At 38.9% G+C, this 20,623-nt stretch overlaps 2 protein-coding genes across 5 annotated transcripts in view; both read right to left on the bottom strand.

Annotated features, from left to right (window-relative positions):
• Positions 1-1,226: 1,226 nt before the first annotated feature.
• Positions 1,227-13,558, bottom strand: sting1 (stimulator of interferon response cGAMP interactor 1). Of its 2 annotated transcripts, XM_023268844.3 has the most exons (7): positions 13,432-13,558; positions 11,189-11,415; positions 9,578-9,770; positions 6,729-6,837; positions 6,371-6,615; positions 2,986-3,172; positions 1,227-2,543 (listed from the first exon to the last, which is right to left on the bottom strand). In XM_023268844.3, the coding sequence occupies exons 2-7, from the start codon at positions 11,413-11,415 to the stop codon at positions 2,275-2,277; spliced, it is 1,230 nt and encodes a 409-aa protein (XP_023124612.2). In that variant the 5' UTR covers positions 13,432-13,558; the 3' UTR covers positions 1,227-2,274. The 2 variants fall into 2 exon arrangements, with proteins under 2 accessions (XP_023124612.2, XP_054872780.1); XM_055016805.1 differs by lacking the exon at positions 13,432-13,558 and having other exon boundaries at positions 11,356-11,414.
• Positions 13,559-15,929: 2,371 nt separating this feature from the next.
• Positions 15,930-20,623, bottom strand: part of ppp3cb (protein phosphatase 3, catalytic subunit, beta isozyme) — a 38,821-nt gene continuing 34,127 nt past the window's right edge. For all 3 annotated transcript variants that reach the window (XM_023268833.3, XM_023268835.3, XM_023268834.3), the window contains one exon: positions 15,930-18,384. In XM_023268833.3, the coding sequence (XP_023124601.1) occupies positions 18,206-18,384 (179 nt within the window). In that variant the 3' untranslated portion in view covers positions 15,930-18,205. The remainder of the gene's footprint in view (positions 18,385-20,623) is intronic.

Here is a 20,623-nt window from a genome sequence, read left to right as displayed (position 1 = left end):
TGAACTTTAAAGCTATTGAATTCCAATAATCTCAAACACAGATTTCAAAACGCTTTGGCTTAAAAGGTGGAGGACAGAAATGGTATGTCTCTTGTGTCTGTTTGCTTCATGTGAAGCAAGAACCAACAATCAGCTGACTCTGTGCAAAGATACATGTTTCCCTCAAAACCTGAGAAAAGTTTTTGTAACAATATATTACAGAGTTTACTTGTTCAGTGCTACCAAAGAAGACTGTTTTTCCTTTTCAGATTGTTTCATCTGAATGCTTTTTCATAACAATAAATGCAAGAGAGTTTATTTTCCTGTGTCCCTGCTTGGGTTTACAGCAGCTTAGAGAGCTTCATGCTGACCTGCCAAGGCTGCTGTGAAGCTATAAACTATTTTGATATGCTGTATTCAGTAACTGTGCTGATAATACAATGTGGTTTGGATCAGATCCCTCTGTCCTTATCCTCACCTCTCCCTTGTCAAGAACACATGCAGGCTGTAAACATATCTGATGCAACCTCACAGAGCAGTTTCAGTGGCAGCGCTCAGTCATGAGGTGTGTGTGATGCAGACAAACAGGCTTACAGTCCAGTAGCTTGTGACAACTTCTTTTATTTACACAGGCGCAACACATTTCTCTCTTCCTCCCTTCTTCTTTATCAAGTCTTTTTTCCTCTTTATCCTCATTTTAAAAAGTCATTCAAGGGACCTGTTATTAACAGTTTCATTAAAAAGAGTCGTTGCAAGATAAAAAAAAAACAAACTTTTAACCCTTTTAAGGTGCAAATGTCATGTTGGGTTTGGTTGAAATAATTTTGGTAACTGCATCAGCGTATTACTGCTATTATTAATTATTGTTATTATGTGTATTTTAAACTCAAATTTCTGCTTTAGTTGATTTACAGCTAAATCCCAGTTGTGTTATTGTAATGAAATTTGCTCGGTAACTTATTTTTTTTCGTCTTGAGTTCAGATTTTACGTCTCTTATTTTAACATACCTGGACAATTTGAAACAACTTTGACTGGGAATTAAAAATATTTTTGATTCCAAAAGAAATACTAATTCACTTAACTCAGTGCAGTTTGTTGGTTGAACATGATGTCATCAGAAGTTAACGTAACTCTTAAAGACTGATGTCAACTCTGTTATGTTGTTGAGCTCAAACATCATTTTAGGGTGCTGATCTATGCGACCCTCTATGACCCACAATGAACACACATTTCCCTTCCACAGTGATCATGCTCTTCCACTTTCTGCTCTTTATTTACAATTATTGAAACAAATGGCATTTTAAACAACAAAAAACGACACTTTAGCACAAATTGCGGTCAAATTTGCATGAATTCAATCATTTATTGCTGGAAAATGTTTGTTTTTATACTGTCTTTAAAAGATCACTGGGGTTAAAAAATAAACTTAAAAAAAACAAAACCTGCAAAGAACATACCAGCTAAACCAAGATAGAAACAGAGGCAGCACAAGACGTCATTCAGTCTTTGCTCGGCTCCAGGCTGTTAATTTAACGATTTTAATTGGGTGGGAAGATCACGTCCTGTTCTCTAAAGGAGAAAGATGAACTATAACCTTGAAGTTGCAACATTTCCTCAGCACTAAAGCAAGGTGCACTGTAAGTGCACTCAACCATCTATGCAGGGTTTTTCCTCATATTGTTTGAATGTCTATTCTGCACTTTACACCAGGACATTTTATAAACAGCAGGCAGGCCGTGGAATTTCACTTAATGTTGACAGTAATATATTGCATGTATCTTAATGTCTAAACTTGCTCATTCACCAAACCATGATCGTCACCTTCCTAAAATGATGACTTAAGTAATTTTTTGACTAAAATTATTTTTTTTGCCTAAATCATCTCCTCATGATGCTGGCCATCTCTGGTAAAACTGCCTACATCCTCAGCTGAACAGATCCGTTGTACCCCTGTAGTATATAGTCCTGGGTCAAGGTTCAGTATGGTGTGGTTCAGTTTTTTGTGTTTTCTGAAAATCCTGAAAAAATGACTTAGGCCATTATTTTAAGAGGGTGTTGATGTACTCAGAAAGAAAAATCAAACACAACTCTTCTTCCGCATAAATTTATTGTCTCTTCATCTGAAATCAGGCCTCGACTCTAAAATAAAAAATCTAAAAAAACTAAAATCCCTAATCTGTTTGGTTGCTATAAGAAGATACAAGAGTATAGTATTACAGAATAGGAATACAGTGGCAGTTGTGGGAGGTGTGTGTGTTTCTACACTACTCTCTCTGTGCCTCTGTTTTCCTCTGCTAGTAGTCGCTGTTCTCAACAGGTCCCCTCAGGGGCTGAGGTTTCTCCAGGCTGAACATGAGCGTGGGCTCCCTGCTCATCGGCTCTGGGTGGTGGTGCCAGTTACCGTCTAGGGGCGGTGCACTTGGCAGGGCACTGGAACTGTTCGATAATGGGTGTACCATCTCCTGGCCAGGAGGTGGAGTGACACAGAACTCCTCTTTCTCCTGCTGCTCTATGTGTCTGAGGATAGTCTTGGACAAAAAGTGAGGGTCGTCATGATGTTCATCTAGAAGAAGAAGAAGAGCACATGATCTGTGGTCATTTTCTTACCACCCTGCCTTACTTATCCTCATTGTTTTTACACTTCTTTTCAAAAGGTCATAGTCATTAAAATAGTGGCAATCCATGAAGTTAGCAGAGCGTATAAGCGATGAAACAAAAAGACTAAAAGTTCACATGAGGCTACTGTTAATTGGACCAAACCCAGAAACTCTGACCTGATCTGACTCTTCATAGCAGCTTTACACTGCGCAGTGTGAGACTGCCGCGTATCATCTTTAAAAACACAGAAATTGTAAAAGCATCTATAAATACACAAATCCTGATTGTCAATCCTTGTGGGGAAAGGGATAAGCTGAAGCTAAAATCCCACTAAAAGCAGCCTGTGTCATGCTGTTAGGTGTGTAGAAAGTTCACACACACACACAGATATTTGACTGTCTTCCTACCATCGAGCAGGATGAGCTTGTAGCGGTTGCGACAGTCCAGTGAGTGCTCCAGGATGTCCTGCAGGGTTCTGTAGAAGAGCAGGACCTGTTGTCTGCGCTCAGGCTCCCCAAAGCCAGCGCTGCTCTCCTGGGACATGCTGTAGAGCGTCAGCATAGGCGTTGCATATTCCACCACACACTCATGGCCCTGTTTACACACACATGCATTAACAAAAACAGACACTCGGGGGAAGGTACATTTCCTGAAAGATAATCCTTTAAAAGCTTGTAGCACCCTAGTTTCAGACATGTTTGATTGCTGTGTTTGACAGGTAGATGGTGCTGTTACTGTGCTTTAATGAATCAGCTTTCTACTGGTGAATTCTGAGGTTTAACCAGCAGGTGGTATTAATTCTGTGCTATGGGAGACTGGAGGTGATGTGCTATTCTCTAGCATATCTCATTTTTGTACATATCATCAGTGATGAAAAGGCACCACAAGTCTCAGTGTTTCTTTACAGCCTCAGAATGTGTTAAAGACAAATATCCCAAAGACTGTGTCCTGTACTGTGTAAAAATACATTTTAACTAAGGAATTTGCAAACAGAGTTATCAGTCTTGACAGTAAAGCAGTCAGATCTCAGTCAGTCACACTGTTCAAGCTCAGACCAGTTACGTAAAGGACCAGTGTGTAGGATTTATGGGTGTCTGTTAGAAGGAATGGAATACAGTTTTCATAGTTGTGTTTTCATTAGTGTATCATCACCTGAAAATAGGATAAATCTTGCTTCACCATGTTTCTACAGTAGCCCAGAGAAGACAAACCAAATACCGACTCTTCAGAGGGCTTTTTGTCTGTCTGTACTCAGACAGCTGCTGAAATAAATATTATCAGCAAAATGTTGACTTAAAGTGATACTATTTAACTTTGTTTAAACAGAAGCTACTATGACCAAGTTTTCTAACATCTGCTTGTCTGAAAAGTTACATAGTCTCCCGTTATTGTCATTCTTTGTTTATTTTAGGTAAGCATGAATGGATTTTTGCTGATGTCCAATATGCAGATATTTTGCAATTCACATGTACATATTTTCTTCCACCTAATTGCAGAGAAGATCAGTTCTTGTTTCCCTTAGTGGAATTAATATATTATTGTGCCTACTCTTAGCAGGTGAGAAGCATAATATGCAATGCTTTACACACACAAAAACTAATTCAACTTGCATGTAAAATGCTATATTTGGTTTTATGTGACATTTTCAAGCAAAACTGTGAACTTTTAGCCCAACAGACATTATGTGTGTCAGCGTCAATATTTCATTTCAAAGCCTTCTGTGGGATTTCTATGATATTTCTAAATGGAGTTCTTATACTGTTTTTACACTAACGGCTTGCTTTTACAGAATCATATGTTTTTATATTAACTGCTTGCTTTTATAGAATCATATTCCTAATGTTTTGCACTGTTTATGATGATATTTTACACTGTCTATGAAGATGGAAAAATACTGGATAACGGAGGTATGCAAGAGTGGAAAAGAACTAAGTGAAAAGTTATGATGGAGACTCTGTTTCACAGATAAGAACAACTGCTGAGGTTTCATCCTCCCCCACAAAGAGGAACCATCTTCATGGCTCTGAGGTTCAGAGCATCCAGATTGGGACAACAAGATGGCTGCTCATACGCAAAGGAGGGGGTTAGATGCGCAGAAGACAACCAACCAGAAGAAAGACACACCCTGAATGTTTATGTACCTGTGGAACTAGATATAAGGCTGGGTCAGGGGAAGAACAGTGAGTCAGACTTCATGAACTGACAAGAACTCTGTTTTTGTCAGGGATGGAAGTTTGGACCCAGAGCTCTGTACTATATTCAATCTGCTGATAAATAAACATGTTTAATGAGACCTAAATACCTTCTCCTATCGCTTCATTCAACGAATGAGCAGGAATTATCTCACACATAGTCTGTTTTCCTGGTAGAATGAGATTTTGCTCCAACACTTCATCAGCTGCTACCAACAATGATACTGATATTATTGCGCAAATTTATTTATAAAACACTAGAATAGTAGACCCGTTGTATTGATGTAAGGCATTTGAAATTTCTGCTGGTCCAAATTCAGCTAACTATATCTACTTTTTTATAGAGATGCACAGTATAAATACATCATATATTACAAAACAGGGCAGAAACTTAAATGACGGCTATTTAAACAACTAGTTTTCAGTCAAAATCTGTTTGCATGCTTTTAAATGTGGCAATTTGCTGATTTTCTCTGATTTATAAGATCTTAAATTTTATATAACTGGGTTTTGGACCAGTATTAAGACATGTGTGTCACTTTGAACTCTGGGACACTGGTATGGATATTTATTTCTACTTTCTGACATTTTATAGACAACTATTTGGATGGCTGAAAATGTGGTTATCAGAATAATCTATAATGAAAACAGCCACAATAAGTTCAAATCATTACTCCACCAAGGAGCACAGTGACCTAGTGAACACTATGTCAGCTCCCCTATATCATTTCACATCGCCTGCTACATTTCGGTCACACAATTTGTTATTTGTACATAACATACGTATGCATAACACACGCCTGTGCTCACTGCAAAGTAATTTTTTATTTAGTTTGTGGGTAGGTCTATATTAGATGGCCAGATTCTATGTTGCCATGATTCCTGAATACGCAATTTGAGGAATGAACAGCCTTGGCGGAGTAGATATAAAGCAGAAGTACTTCAAACTTACACTTAAGCACAGTACTGCACTAAATATTAATAATCATCCTCTTATTCTGTGTAATATCTACAACAGTAAAATAAGGCCATAACATCATCCTTGTAATCACTTTGAAATAATTGGTGGCTATTTTTGGTCTTACATGCAACTCGGCACTCTTTCATGCAGCCCCAAACTGCCTTTCCCTTGACTAAACGACAGAGCTGGTTTTCAGTACAGCCAGTGTTAGATTTGCTACATCAAATACACTGAATATGGAGCACATTGACAAGCTATCTTAAAATATTGAGAGAAAAAAAATATATACAGACACAGCCCCTTGAGTCTGTCACTTTACGTGACTCTCTTTCTGTTGCATTCAGGCTGTGCAGTACTTACAAATCTGATCAAAGGAGAAAATATCAGCACACTGAGTCTTTCACAGCCCACACTGGTGACAAGAAGACCGATGCAGAGTTGAATTACAGTACGAGTAGCTTCCAGCTTTCAAACTGCAGCTTCTCTGATTACTTTATTTAATGCTGTCTGCATATTTTTCAGCTCAACTTGAAAGGAGTTCAAGCACCTAAATGTCATCTGATATGGATTACCTGCTGAAAAATAACCTTGGAGCAGAAATATACATGCGTTACGATCTCAGTTTACATCCTTGCCTACCTTCCCATTCTCATCCAGTACTCTGTAGACGCTGTGCTTATAGACCCGCCCACGGACTCCTGCCCTGTCTATCTCATTGTTTGGGAGGTTGTCATAGAAACGGATGTTGTCGTCCTCGTCCTCCAGTTTGTGTGAGATGTTGGCGTTGAGAGGGATGAGGATTAGGAGCTTCCTGGAGCCACGACCCCAACAGGAACTGCTGTGCTGATGTGTGGCGCGAAAGACTGAGATTGAATTTTCCAAATCTGGATATAAACACAGAAACACACATTTTAAGTCATTCAGGTCTAGTATCTCTAGGATAAAGCAGACATCCCTGGTGTGTGTGTGTGTGTGTGTGTGTGTTGCTGTTACTGACATGGCAGCACCAGTCGCAGGTATCCCAGGTAGAAGGACCAGGCCAGACCATGGGCTACATTCATCTTCCTTCCCTCACAGATGTCTGACACCTCCACCTCCGATGGACCCTGTACGCCCATCACAGAAACAGCGAGAAGGATGTCACAACGCCTCACCTCCACTCAGGGTCCACCTGACACCTTACAAAAGGTGTCAGACAAAGGAAAAGGACATCCCTGCACCCAAGCTGCCCTTTCCTTATGTAGGACGAACATATTTTTAGATTGAATTCATCCCAAATGCGACACAAACTCGAGCTGGATCTGAATCTATGATGCTGCCAGTTTCTATAGGAAGTCTGAGGGAAAAGTGGGCTTTTTAAAAAAATGATATAGCAGTTCGTTGAGAACAGCATGAGCGCCACGGTCATTCCTGCTGATGAAGACATAGCCTATTTTAAGTCTATTTTTACTCCAGAAATGCCATATCAATTATAATCAACTGATGCTTCAGGAAATGTTCTTACATAGGCACTGGTCCTTCTGAAGTAGAGTCATCGTCTACTATTTCCACTCCTGCCATGTTGCTCTGAGATGCAAACATACAGTAAGCTTGTTGTACCAGAAAACCCAGTATGTAAATTCATCAGGTGTGTGAAGAAATTCGGATTCACTCAGCACAGATTTTCCAGGTTCATTGGATGTAGTTCTAGAATTCTCTTCAAACGTAGACTTACAGTAGGCTGAAATGTTACCTTAGTAAGTTTTCTACTACAGAATGTGAGCTTACTTTGGAGGCCACTGTTGAGTGTATGTAAAGCAGTGCTGGAATGGTTATTTTAAATGTATATTTCACTACAGGTTCAGAATACATGCCTTTAAACGTAACTGGAGACAGTATCTTACCATAAGTTAGCAACACATTTTAATTTACTTCAACGTTGTCCTTCACCAATACTGCAGGTAACACTGTGAGTTAATGTGGCATTCACACATTACTGCAACTTAAGGTAGATCCCAAACCCAGGATGTTTTGTGTGGCACAAAGGATGAAGATCACATTTTTCATAGACCTTTTATTAACCCCAGCAGCAAGTTGGAGTGAAAACTAGTAAATAAAATTTTAATGAAACTGTAGGCTGCATAAGCTTTTTCAATGCTGTTTTCAGGGGAGATACAGGTACCTCCTCTAGAAAATACTTTTGGGTGGCCCTCAAAAACTGCTGATGCTGTTTGGTTAAACTTGGAGAGGCAATTTGTCACTTTCTCTGCCCTCATTTGTCTTCTTTTCCTCTCATCAAATAGCAGTAATTTTCTCTTAACCATTTCTACCAACCACATAAAATTTTGCATGGAGGCCAAAATATGAAAACCTCCACTGTTCTATTTGCTGCATGCTTATAGAACTGTGATTACGTCCTGTAACCAACGTCAAATAGTAGTTATCAACAAACTTGTTTCTGTTTTGGTGCATACAGAGTCAACATCGTGGTCAAAGTATCGGATTCTACACCACAGTGGAAACAGGAAGGCTGAAACAGTGGGTCAATTACTCCTTCATGAACCAAGTTACTGCAGTGCGAAGCCTCCTCATGTGAATTTACAGTTCCATAGACTTTTGGTTTTCACTGTTGCCTTAAAGCTAATTCTCTTACAAGAAAAACAGACACAGAAAAAAGCTGTTTCTGCGTTCACTGTTTTCACACAACAAGAAATAGGTGAAAAAAGTATTAATAACAACACCATTAAGCTGCAGAGTGGGAAAGCTAGCTGTCAAAGCTACATGAAGGTTGTCTTTCTCAAACGGTTGTTATAAAGTTTTCAGACATTTAAGCAGGTTATTGAATAGAAATAACAGGTCAAAAAGACCATATATATCACAAATGTTGTCAATGGGTTGGTCTTAATTAGCTAGACCTACTTAGCAAACTATTTCAACAAAGCTGACAGGCTAATGTGCTATAAGGCTAGCAATTCGGCTAAGTATGTAGCTTGAAAGTTTTTCATAGCAAATAATGCTGGTTTTAAAAAGTATTAATTTTATGTTATCTATTTTTTTAAAAATGGAAGTTTTTGTGATTACCACCTGCTTAAATTTTAACTCTAAATACATAGAAGTTTCAGTACATGTACAAATATTGAGACATAAACACTGAGTTTGGAGATTTATGTGCTAAAATGCATGCAATTAGTCATACAAGTCCATAGCGTAGAATAGTCTCTCATAACGAGACTGATCTCCACAGCATTGCAGCATTGCACAATGGACGAGGTGGTTCTGGGAAACTAGCACACACAAAACTCTGGTTATGGAGAGGCCGACCACTGGACAGCCCTGTAGACTTCTCTCCACTTGTACACTTAGACTCAGCATCGTATTGAAACCAATCTTTTGTGAGACAGGTCGAGGGTCAAACCAGAGGTGCTGTTAATTAGTGACTCTTTTTAAGACTAGTGGAGCTCGATAAGGAAAGATGGCAGTTTACTGAGCAGCGTTGGCTGTGAGAGGACTCAGTAGATTTAACAAAGCATAGCCTGAAGATGTATTTTAACACAAATACTGGGTTTTCCTAGGAAGGATAGATTGCCTTTGACGTAACAGTGTAGTCCTGTATTTACCAGGGATGATGACAGACTTACAGGAGATGCCTACATGCTACTTTTAAGGTCGCGTTTCCAAGAAACTACCATAAATGACCATTTCCAAGAATTTCGATCTTTTGGTGTGTTTTCCATGAGACTCAAAGTTCAACACTATTTCTGTATGAATAGAAACTAAAGGTAGCATGAAGTGACAATAAGACTTGAAGAGAAAGGCAGAAACCCCAGTTCAGGAAAGATATTAGTGTTTTGTGTGTCAGCTCCTCACCAGGATTCCTAGGCTTTTCAAAGGCGGGTAAAGAACAGAGACCAGGATAAGGAGTTTGCAGAATTGGTTATTGTCTGGCAGAGGGTGTCCGACCAGGTACAGCACGAGGCCTGCCAGCCCTGCAGGAAGCAGCGTCTTACACCCAAAACCACAGGCTGGCAGCATGTGGCTCAGAAACGCTCGGCCTCGATACCTGAACAAAACAGAAAGGGAAGGAGCTGCTGTTGACCCGGCTATAACGTCAACTGTGTTGTACTGGTGGATGCTTGGTTTGGCATTTTACCCACAGAACATGAGGTCTGATTTCAACATTGTGGTTATATCATAGCTCTCACATCACCTTCAATATATCCAGCTAAATACAGGCCACTTGGTTGTTCCCCCTTGCAAATTGTTGCTGTCATTTTAATACATGTATTTAAATGTATAGCAGTTGAAATGACGTTGAAAAAGCAGCTCGGTGTGATCTTTTAAACCAAATTTAAACTGATTTAACCAAGATAAGGGTACCATTTAGAGGTCTTTTAGACACCTAATCAATGGAAATTTACTCAGTAGGTACCTTTTATAAAACACTGTCATTTAGACAGAATGACGTTAATACAGGAAACATACTTTTACTGAGATTAACATTAATTAGTACGATGTATACAGTATATTTCCATAGAAAGTCAGCAGACATCTCATTGTCTCTACTGGACTTGACTTACTGATGACAGAAATACCTTTAATTGATAAATATAATACTACGTTCACCAGCCAGTCACTAACTTTGGCTGTCTGCTGTTGGGTGTTTAATATGTATTTACATGGCGGATTTTAAAAGTACTTTAATTGAAAATAACTGTCTACTCTTATCTAGAAAAGTTCCATGTTGGTAATTGTCATTATGAGCAGATCTTTTTACATTACAGATACTCGTTCATACACCGATAATTAACATACTGATTACCTTTAACCCTCTGAACCCAAAAAAATACCTGTGGGCTTGAAAGGGATGTTATCTTTTTTTTTTTTTTTTAAACCCAAAATTACAATATTTATCAAAGGAAAAAAAATATAAAAGCAGGGAAATATTGGATTTTATACAGTAAAAACAGTCTTCTAGCTTTTACTAATCTGTGATGAGTTGTTCAATAAGCAAAAATATCCAAATCTAAGCTTACAGTCTTGATATTTTATTGAACTTACTTTATTCTACAATTAAAAACAATTGTCACAAATTAAGTGTTTGCACTAAAAATGTACGATGAAAACAAAAAATTGTGCATTCCTGTCGTGCAATGGTTAAGTGATTAGTGACTCAGCTGTGACCAACGGTGACATGACAAAAATTCTGGGAACTGTAGACTGTGTTTACACAGACCAGATAGAGTAGAATATTATTTAAAAACTGTGTCATACGGCACAAAAGATATTTTTGAGTTCTCTCTACCTCTAGCCATGGTTATGCTGTTTCTATAGATGTGCAGGACTTTATATTGCAATGAAAAATGTGACATGAGCAATAAGCGCCCAGAAACTGAGTTAAATGTCTCTAAACAACTTATAAAGTCTCCTGTTTGTCTGAACTGATAATGCACACAAACACCGCCACACTTTCTCTCTCACCTTGTGTTGTAATGGTGCAGCATTTCCTCTGCCAACAGACAGAGTCCGTGCAGCAAAGGGCCAAGGGTGAGGATGAGTGCTGCCATGGCAACCCAGCCAAACATCCTCTCAGGAGACAAAACCACAATGCTACCTGTCGTTATGGCAGCAAGCGCTGCAGCACACACCTTAGGCAAATTCCCACGAGGCTGAGGAATTAGAGCTTCCTGATCTCTGAGGTTTCGCATCTGCCAGGAAAGAGTGAGTGAGTGTTATGGAGCATTTATAAGAAACCGGATACATCAATCATTTAATGTGTAGGGCCAGTTCACCCAGAAAACTGTTCAAAGCCACGTTAGTGAAGTCTGAACTGCTGTCTGAAATGCTGTAGTGCAGTGAGAAATAATGCTGTTTACTGTTGTCAGTAAAATTCATTCACTGTTTTCAGTAAACTTCATTTGGACATTCAAAGTTCTAACCCCAGCCATACCAAAATAGCACAGTTTGGCTTTTACAGGTTCTAAATACATCATCATAGACTGTCACATTAGAGAGCAATTATAAAATATATTTTATTAAGTCGAGACAAATTTAACTCTTATGTGTCAATTCATTACAAATTGCACAGAATGTCTCTGCCCTCTGTGGAATGAAAGTTTGGCGCCGTTACCACAAATCATAGTTCTTTCTTTTACCTGTTAATATTAACACAGGTGCTGTAAAAATCATTGATAGCGTGGCGAGGCATGCAACATATTGTAAAGTTTTATGTTATAAAAGACAAGAGCCAAAGGTCAAAGCCACATCCAAGATCTTGAGTTTCTGCTGCTGCTCTAAATACAGTACTTAAAGGACTAAAATAGTATTTATACACATTCCCAAGCAAAGACATGCTGTAAGGTGTCTCTGATTTAAAAAACTACAAGTTCCAAATCATAACTTGCTCATCTAGGCCTATGTATTTGTACGCATTAGTGTAATGTGTGTAATGTGTATAATGTGTATGCTTTCTCTTTACATACTCTATGTAAAGACTTTATGTTAAAACATGATCAAAGCTTTCTGACAGTATCATGCACAGCTGTGATGCAATGACAAAATCTGTCCAGACAAACATATAAACTCCTGCTAAATACACATTTTCACATGTAGAAATGACATTTCTTCCAGCCGGACTTGATTTAGAGATCTCAAGAATTTTAGTGTAGATATCACTAATTCCTTATTCACTCGTGAGTACAGTGATTACAGATCTACAATTGAACTTCCAAATATTAAAAAGGACTGTAACTCATTTGAAATGCATGTTTGACATTTGCTGCCCTAATTTGCAGTCATTTCAATATGTATTATTGAAGATATCAATAACATTTGAATAATGCAAATTCCCATTTTTATATCTAAAATTCAACTCTGACTCGTAATAAAAGTAAGTAATATCTCACATATAACTGTTACTAGTATGCATATAATTTTCACTTATCAGATATCTAAAATGCTACATTTCCGAGCAGACATATCAATAATTTTGATTAGTCAGAGTTTTACTTTAGATTCCATATATGATATCCGTAATGTAAGAACAACTGTAGATGTCCACAATAAGAATTGACTTCTGAGAGGCAAATTGTAGATATGTTTAATTTTGATGAGCTGCTGCTAGTCAAAATTACATTATGGAGTTAGAATTATAACATGCAAAATTGAATTATAGACATAATGGTGTTTGTGCCTATAGTGGTGAAAATCACTTGATGGTAGCGCTAGTCATAAAGCAACCATTGATGACTATAATTGCTGCTACCGCTACAAATTAAAAAGGGCTTGTCACACCAGAATCACATTCTTTCACTGTTACACACACACTGACTCACAAAGTGAAACCAGTCTCAGCTACTGATGAGCTTTATGTTAAAAACTGTTTGCTTTCACATCATCAGTGTCTTTGATGAAGCTGCATGAAAATAACTGTAAAACCCATATTATGACCTTTGTGAAAAATGTTTGTCAAATCCATTCAAATAGCTTTAGAGTTTAACCACAATACAGTGAGACACAATAAGGTTATATATAACTTAATAAAAGTAAAAGGCCTCTTCTTCTATCAAAGTCAGATCTTTGTCTCTCATGATGCCTCATTCAGTCTGCACAGGAGGGAAAACCCCCAGTATTCATTTACAATATAAACCGCAGTAGACAGTTTAACTCCACTGAAAGTACATTTTACAACTACACAAGACAAAGACATGCATGCAGGGACTCACCTTGGTGTGTTTGCTGCGATCTAATTTGGAGAGATTTCCTTTGTCTGCTGCTCTCCCTTTGTCTCTCCTCCTCTTTTCCTCTCTCCACCCTTCTTTTTATCTAACACTTTCAGTTTCCATTTCACTTAAACTTTGCTCTCTGTAAACTGATGCGAGTCACGGTAAATGGAGGGTGTGACAGAGAGAGCTGGGGGGAGGGAGGAAGGTAGGACTGAAAATGGAGAGCAAATGTTTGTGAAAGAGGAAGTTCTGACTGTACAGCAATGGTATTTTTATGACAGATTTAGCATTACATACTTTTAGGTGTCACTGGCTGGGCACTCAGCTGCTGTCAGCAGAAGTGTTTCATAGCAGAACACATGCCGATATGCTGCAGTGGTCATTTTGTGTCTCATTTGTTGAGTTTTTTGGACAAGTGAAAACTTCCACACACAGATAGGCCATATATTGAAGTAAAAACCAACTTTAAGTATCTTAGAGAAAACGTGTTGATAACAGCTGCTTCCTGTAGAGTCTCTAGAACTCTGTTGAATCTAGAAGTTATTCCCTCATTTTGGTGTTTGCATGATGGTGATGGAATATTGTATAAAACAGGGAGAGCAAAGGGAATGATTTGGGATTAAATAGTTTCCAACCACCATCTCACAACCTTATCTGTCTGGCAGCAGCCCCTTACAGACTAACATTAGTATACCTTCATCTACACCATCTACAAACATGTTCCTCTTACATACAATCATTTTTGTGGTGTATGTGCAAATATTACATACTGAGGAGCTTTTCCTGCTGTGGCATTGGAATTAAAGTGGTTAACACTGTTGAAATTGTGATGCTTTGTGCTTTCAAACTGTGTATAATTTGAAATATATACAGGAAAATCATTTTTACACTGCCTGTGTTAATGCTGGTGACTGTTAATCAGTTAATAAATACATGCTTATCAGTACCAGACTTTTCTTTTACAATCAGGCAACATCTGTTTACCATCGGTTTTGTCAGTTTTGCATTTGTAATTCTAACACAGGAAAAGCTACATTCCTACCATCTATTTCATCACTAGTGTATTGTTTTTGTTTTATGCATGCCAATTACAGTGATTCTGGTATAATTTGTATTTTTTAAAATATATTTAAGCCACTCCACAATCTTTGTACTTAGGATTATGTTATACTTGACACATCTGTGAGTAATAGATCTGCTGGAGACATATTTTGTCATTGGGTAGTGTACACTGATTTGTCATAACATTAAAATAACTTTCCTATTATTGTATAGGCCACATGAACCACAGCTGCCCATATCTAGCCACAGCCAACTAGAATCTTGTATAATAAGAAGTACATCCGTGGCAACAGCAGCTGTCTGTGTGTACCAACAAGATATTATGTTTTTTTGTTTGTTTTTTATTGTCTACAGATGTTCCCCACCTGTTTGCACTGTCCCCTTCGCTGTAGCACTGCAGATTTCTCTGCTGTGGAAATAATAAAAGCTAATCTTATCTTTATCTTGTAAATTAAGAATAGGGTAGGCCTTAGTGGAAGTACAGTAGTTGGGAATCACTGTCTTGACTACCAAGCAGACTGTTACTGCAACTCCTGGCAGTATTTTTGACATTTGTGGACTTATTAAAAAGACATAAAGATGAGTTAAGATTAAGATTACACAAGCTGTTTTTAAAGGGGTTGGGGGGTTTTTTGGCTTCATGTGACTGATTTTATGCATGGCCAACCGAGTACAATTAGATGCAGAATGCAGTTTTGATGATCTGCAGCCTGACGAGTCCAAACATGCAGCCTGGTTCATACAGAAAAACAGTATGTAAAAACAAGAAGCAGATAAATCACTTGCCTTATTGAATTATTTGAGTGAACTCAGAGTTAACTCATTCAGCTCATGTTTATAAATTCTCTAGTGGTCTGAAAATAAAAGTTAGAAATTTAAAGCTGAATTTATTTTAACTTGATAAAAGTTAATTACATGAAGCTATCAAGAAACTATCAAGAAAGATTAGTGGATTCCATTAAACCCCTATAATTCATTCAAGCTTTAGTTTCACCACTTTCACATGGTTCAGCCTTTTCTTTGGAAGGTTACATAAAGTCAGTAACTGTTAGTAGCTTTTCCTGGAAATAAGCATATCAAATTACATCTTCATTCTGTCAAAGTGACGTACAGCTTCTCGAGAAGTCTTTTATGTAGCACGTTTTCAATCCTAAAACAGAACTAGCAGCTGTGCTTGAAGAAAAAGACCGTCTGTGTTTGAGCTGCTCAGACGTGCACAACATACCATGTTTGTTGAGCAACATCTTTAACATGGAAAAAAAAGCAAGGTAGCAGAATACAGTCTGAATCATCCTTTACCACAGTGTTTTTATATTTGGCAGCTGTAACATTGGTCCGGCCTGTTATGCTAACTTTGGTTGTGTGTGTGTGTGTGTGATGATGCACGAGGACACAGGTTGCTCAGGAGAAGGAAATAAAGGTGCAGTATCCATACCAAAGGTTCATGCATATTTTATTCAAGAGTAAAAAAGTGGATCGTCCCATGGGGCATGCTTACAGTGTTAGTGACTGGGGAGTCAAAACAGAAAGAGAGCAGAAGTAGAGAGATAGAGAGAGATTGAGAAACAGAGAGAAAGAAGAGAGAGAGAGAGAAAGAGAAAGTCAGAACCGTGGCACAATTTCTATGGCACAGGGTCTCCCAGGGGGGTTCACCTCTCCCAAAGAAGCACAAGATCAACCAAGGAGCAACGCAACATGAAGAGCAACCAGCAGAGAGAGAGAGCTTAAATATTAAGAATAATGTCCATAATAAATAGAATCATAATAATCATAGAATCATAAATATCATCAAATAACAAGAGGAATCATCAAGAATAATGATCAGAGAGAGTACACTTTTTTCCTTTAAATTGTGACGGCAACACACCGGCTCTTCTGTTAAAATGTGTCTGCTGCTTTTTGCTTTGAACAGCGCAAATTTTAACCATGCAATCATGCTTTTGGCTGCCTGAATGCCTGTGCCTTTGTATATAGTATGGTCATTCATCAATGCTAGTTTAATATTTGTTTATCGTTATTCATATTTATCATTAAAAACAACTCCTGTACATCGACAAAGAAGAGAGGAGAGAACGTGGACTTGACACTTTGAATAGAAGCGTACTGTCATTCTGTACAGCGTCGAAAGAAACCGGAAACACAGGTCGTGAAAAAGAAAAGAAAAAAAAGTGAAAAAAACAAAATATAACACAAAATGAATACAAAAAATAAATAAAATTAACATTATGTACAAAATAAATGAGTCATTATACCTCAGTTCATTTATATTAGCCAGAAAAACAAGAAGAAAAAAATTCCTACCATAGTGAAACACAGAGCACAAATATAATCTTCACATTATTATCAAAGAACTTAACTCTGCATGCACTGATGCGTTAATATAAATGCTTTACAAAGACCTTCTTCTGACTTCTTCTTGTTGTCTTGGCTGTTGCCTTCACCAGAAGAGTCTCTGTGAAATATCGTTTCCTGCTCTGTAGGCCAGAGATTCCCAGCCATCGCTGCTGTTCGGTAGCAGACAGCAAACACGGGAAGAAAGGAAGATGTAGAAAGAGGATGAATAGAGCATGACTTCACATTTTAACTCCCCCCGGCTCCCTCACATACATAAAGCATCCTACTTCTGCTATACTGCATCTTGCATCCTGTTACTGTATGCATCAGATGTGCAATAAAACCTCTCTATGTATCCTATTTACACTCATCAGGTTGGGAAAAACACTTCAAATAGGATCCGAGCCCAGTTTCGAGCTGGACAGGGCCAGAGTTTAAAGAGGGGGGACTCCTCCACTTGACTTCGAGTGGAGAATGCGTGCAGAGTGTAGTGCTACAAAAGCAAACGGGAATCTCCTCCGCAGAAGAAAAGGACAGCGAGGGCTCAGATTAGACTGCAGCTGAGATTATCTCTGTACATCTCTCGCTGACAGAAACGCCACCATACCACACGTCAACATTTTTTTCTCGCTTTTGCACAGCTGCTCGCAAAGAAAACACACCTTTTTTTTCCTCCAAATATAACCGCACGGACACTTTACATGTTGAAGCATGTGCACGCACTCAGGCAGGCATATCCACAACCTCAGAAAACCAACTGGTTCCACTTTCTGCTCTGGGACGCAAACAGGAAAAAGAAGCATATGAATGTATAATGCCCCAGCCGCCTGATTGACACCCCCTCCCCGTGCAAACACGTGACCCCGCCCCACACTACACACCAGCAACACAGGCACGTCATGCTGACACGGTCAACCCACTGGTGAGCCCCGGCATACAAGGTGAACAGTAGCTCCTCCTGTTTTGCATGGGGAGTGTTTTTGGAGGCTTTCTCCTGTTGTTGTTGTTGTTGTTGTTGTTGTGCGGGTACATGGGAGTTGTAGTTCTCTAAATAGGGCCGATCAGTTCAGTGAAGAGATTCAGCCTTTGGAGGTAAAGTCCGGGTACGCTCATGCCTTTACATAACAGCTGAGGGCAACAGGAAAGGGGAGGGTAATCGTGTGTGTGTGTGTTATTGCGTGTGTGTGTGATTGCGTTTGTATGTGTGTGTGTGTGTGTGTGTTATGTCATCTGTAGCCTATTTAGTGTACGAAATACTGTGTCTGTGTGCTGCGCTTTTCTTGTGTATATATGCCTATGTACACGTATCTATAAATATGGTACCACATCAGTGTTGTAACTGCAGGTATGTGTGTGGGCATGTGGGAGTAGACGTCCATCACTGTATATTGCTGTTGCTGTCGGTCCCATTGGGCTCCCCCATGTTCATGCGGCCCATCGACAGGCCCACGCTGTTGACAGCATCGCGTCTTGGCGGCATCCTCTCGTTGATGCGGTCCAGACCTTTGGCCTCCTCGAAACTGCTGATCCGATGCTGTGGGGAGAAGCCTCGGATGGCTGCAGAGACAGGCAGGCACACACACACACAAACACACATGCGCGCACACAGAGTTAATATTTATCAAAACATTTGGTAGAATCTTGAGTATCCAAACCCCTTGGCACTTTGATTGAAATATTCAGAGCACCAAAATTGAAAATCCAAACCGCCTTTTATTAACTCAGTGAGTTCTAGAAAAGCATTAATTCTGGTTTAATTTACTTTCTAAATGCTTTCATTTGAAAGCACCAGAAAGGACATATAGATCATTTTGATCCAGATTCTGCTTCACTCAACAGAATATCATGCTAGGTTTGGATAAACAAAGTTCTCTCATCTTCATATCTACATTAATATCCACACAAACAAGCTGGTGTTCATCTATTGTCTGAATGCTGAGCTAGGATTAACTTAACTGTATGGCTCACACAGTCAATGCAACAAGACACCTGGTAGATAAGCCATCATGAAACACAGGATACAGAAGCGCAGCTGCACAGAAGCGGTCATCCTTAAAACATCTTTCACCTCTGTGAGGAGTTCTTGACAGTCAGCCGTTTGTTCAAAACAGTTTTAGCTGGATGTTACCGTAAAATTTAATGATCTGCACCAAGAAATTAAGGGTAACAATGAAGGTCAAGTATTAGGATTGTTTTTTTAAATTTCTCTCATGTTGCTTCCTTTTGAGTCCATTGTAAGTCTTGTTAGATTTGTGATCATAGACAGCTTTGTCCTTTCTGAGTTTACTCTGTGAATAACATGCTGCTGCACTAGAAGTTATTTCTTATTTAAAGGGACACTCCACCATTTCAGACCATGCAGTTTAATTTACTTGTCATGGCAGTGATGATTATGGTGTATTCAACGGCAACTAGAAACTTGAAATTTCCAAACTCCGACAAGAAAAAAATCCAAGAAAATGCCACCAGAGATTTTTGAGAGATTTACCCAGTGGTGTCATCAAAAATGCTGCTTATTCCAGCAGAAAGCACAAGGGAGGGAGAGAGCTGTGTGAAATGTGTGGCCAACGGCAGGCTGGTACCTGCAAACTACATCCTATGAGTCTGACTGAATGTAAAGTGAAGCAACACATGAGAAGTAAGGCTATTTCTTTACCTTTCAAACAACACAACCAATTTAAGTTAAACAAGTAATAATCATACAACTTTCAAATCAGCTGAATGTGGTCTCTGTGTCAGCAGATGCTCCTGTACCAATAAGGAGTTCTGTCTGGAAAAACCAACATCATGCTTGAACAACGGCAACTGTCTTACCTTTGCACACATACAGTTACTCACAAATACAGTATGCCACTGTGTTACACAGCGGACGTCTAACACTTAGCTACGAAACATATTATGTAACAGAAAAACATAGCACAAGTGATACCCATAATTTATCTGCACAAACAAATTATGGACTGTACTTCAGGTAAGCCAAAGACAGCACTAGAGGTACGAACACAGAAGGATACGATTAACTAAGGCGTGCAGACTAATATCTATGGTAAGCCTGTGCGCACAGTATACTACACTACACTAAACACACACATCATGACCACAATCTGTTCAGTAGCACTGAAGAACCAGGCAGACCCGTCCTGACATCAGCCAGCCAATGAAATCTATACACATGCCAAATCCACGTTCTTTATCTTTATACAGGTTTAAAAGCTGGAAATTTATTTTTTAGTCTTGGGGACACATCTGTGGTAAAACACTCCAAACCCAATGTTAATTTTAACCAGCTTTCTCCAGGAAATTCACGTGTCGGACATGACAGAAGCACAGATCCGATGTCACATCACCTGCTATCACCAGACTTCTGTACTTAGGTCATATTCACTGGAGGAGGCTCAGCGAAAAGCTTATTTTTACCACAGATAAAGTTTAAAAGTTTGTTTGTAAAATTAATTCAGATATTTATCTCATCATCATCTCAGGTGCCTCGTGTTCAGTCATGGCTCATAGAGAAACAGATTGATTGCATGTTCTTCTTTTACAGAACTACAGCGCCTATGAAACATAGAGAAAAGACTAACACACTGCAGTCTATAATAGGTTTGAGTGACCCTGCCCACCTTTACAACACCCACTCCCACCCACAGCCCTGCTCTTCTTCTGTGTTTGCGTAAAGAAAATGTTTTGTGTGTTGCATCTGTAAGTAGATGTTTGTGTGCTTATGGGGGAGAAGTTGCAGTGGGGTTTCCTGTTTCCCGAGAGAAGGAAAGAGAAAAGTTTGTGTATGTTAGTGTGC

Source organism: Amphiprion ocellaris, chromosome 13, assembly GCF_022539595.1.
Source record: "Amphiprion ocellaris isolate individual 3 ecotype Okinawa chromosome 13, ASM2253959v1, whole genome shotgun sequence".
In the NCBI taxonomy this organism is placed as follows: Eukaryota; Metazoa; Chordata; class Actinopteri; family Pomacentridae; genus Amphiprion; species Amphiprion ocellaris.
Note: the sequence above shows the minus strand (reverse complement) of the source record. Positions and strands in the feature narration are given on the sequence as shown.

Excerpts from the sequence above, each read along its gene's own strand:
- sting1 (XM_023268844.3), bottom strand. The coding sequence starts at position 11,415 with ATGCGAAACCTCAGAGATCAGGAAGCTCTAATTCCTCAGCCTCGTGGG. Across the intron at positions 6,616-6,728 it reads CCTGCGACTGGTGCTGCCAT|ATTTGGAAAATTCAATCTCA; the intron begins GTCAGTAACAGC and ends GTTTATATCCAG. Across the intron at positions 2,544-2,985 it reads CAAGCTCATCCTGCTCGATG|ATGAACATCATGACGACCCT; the intron begins GTAGGAAGACAG and ends TTCTTCTTCTAG.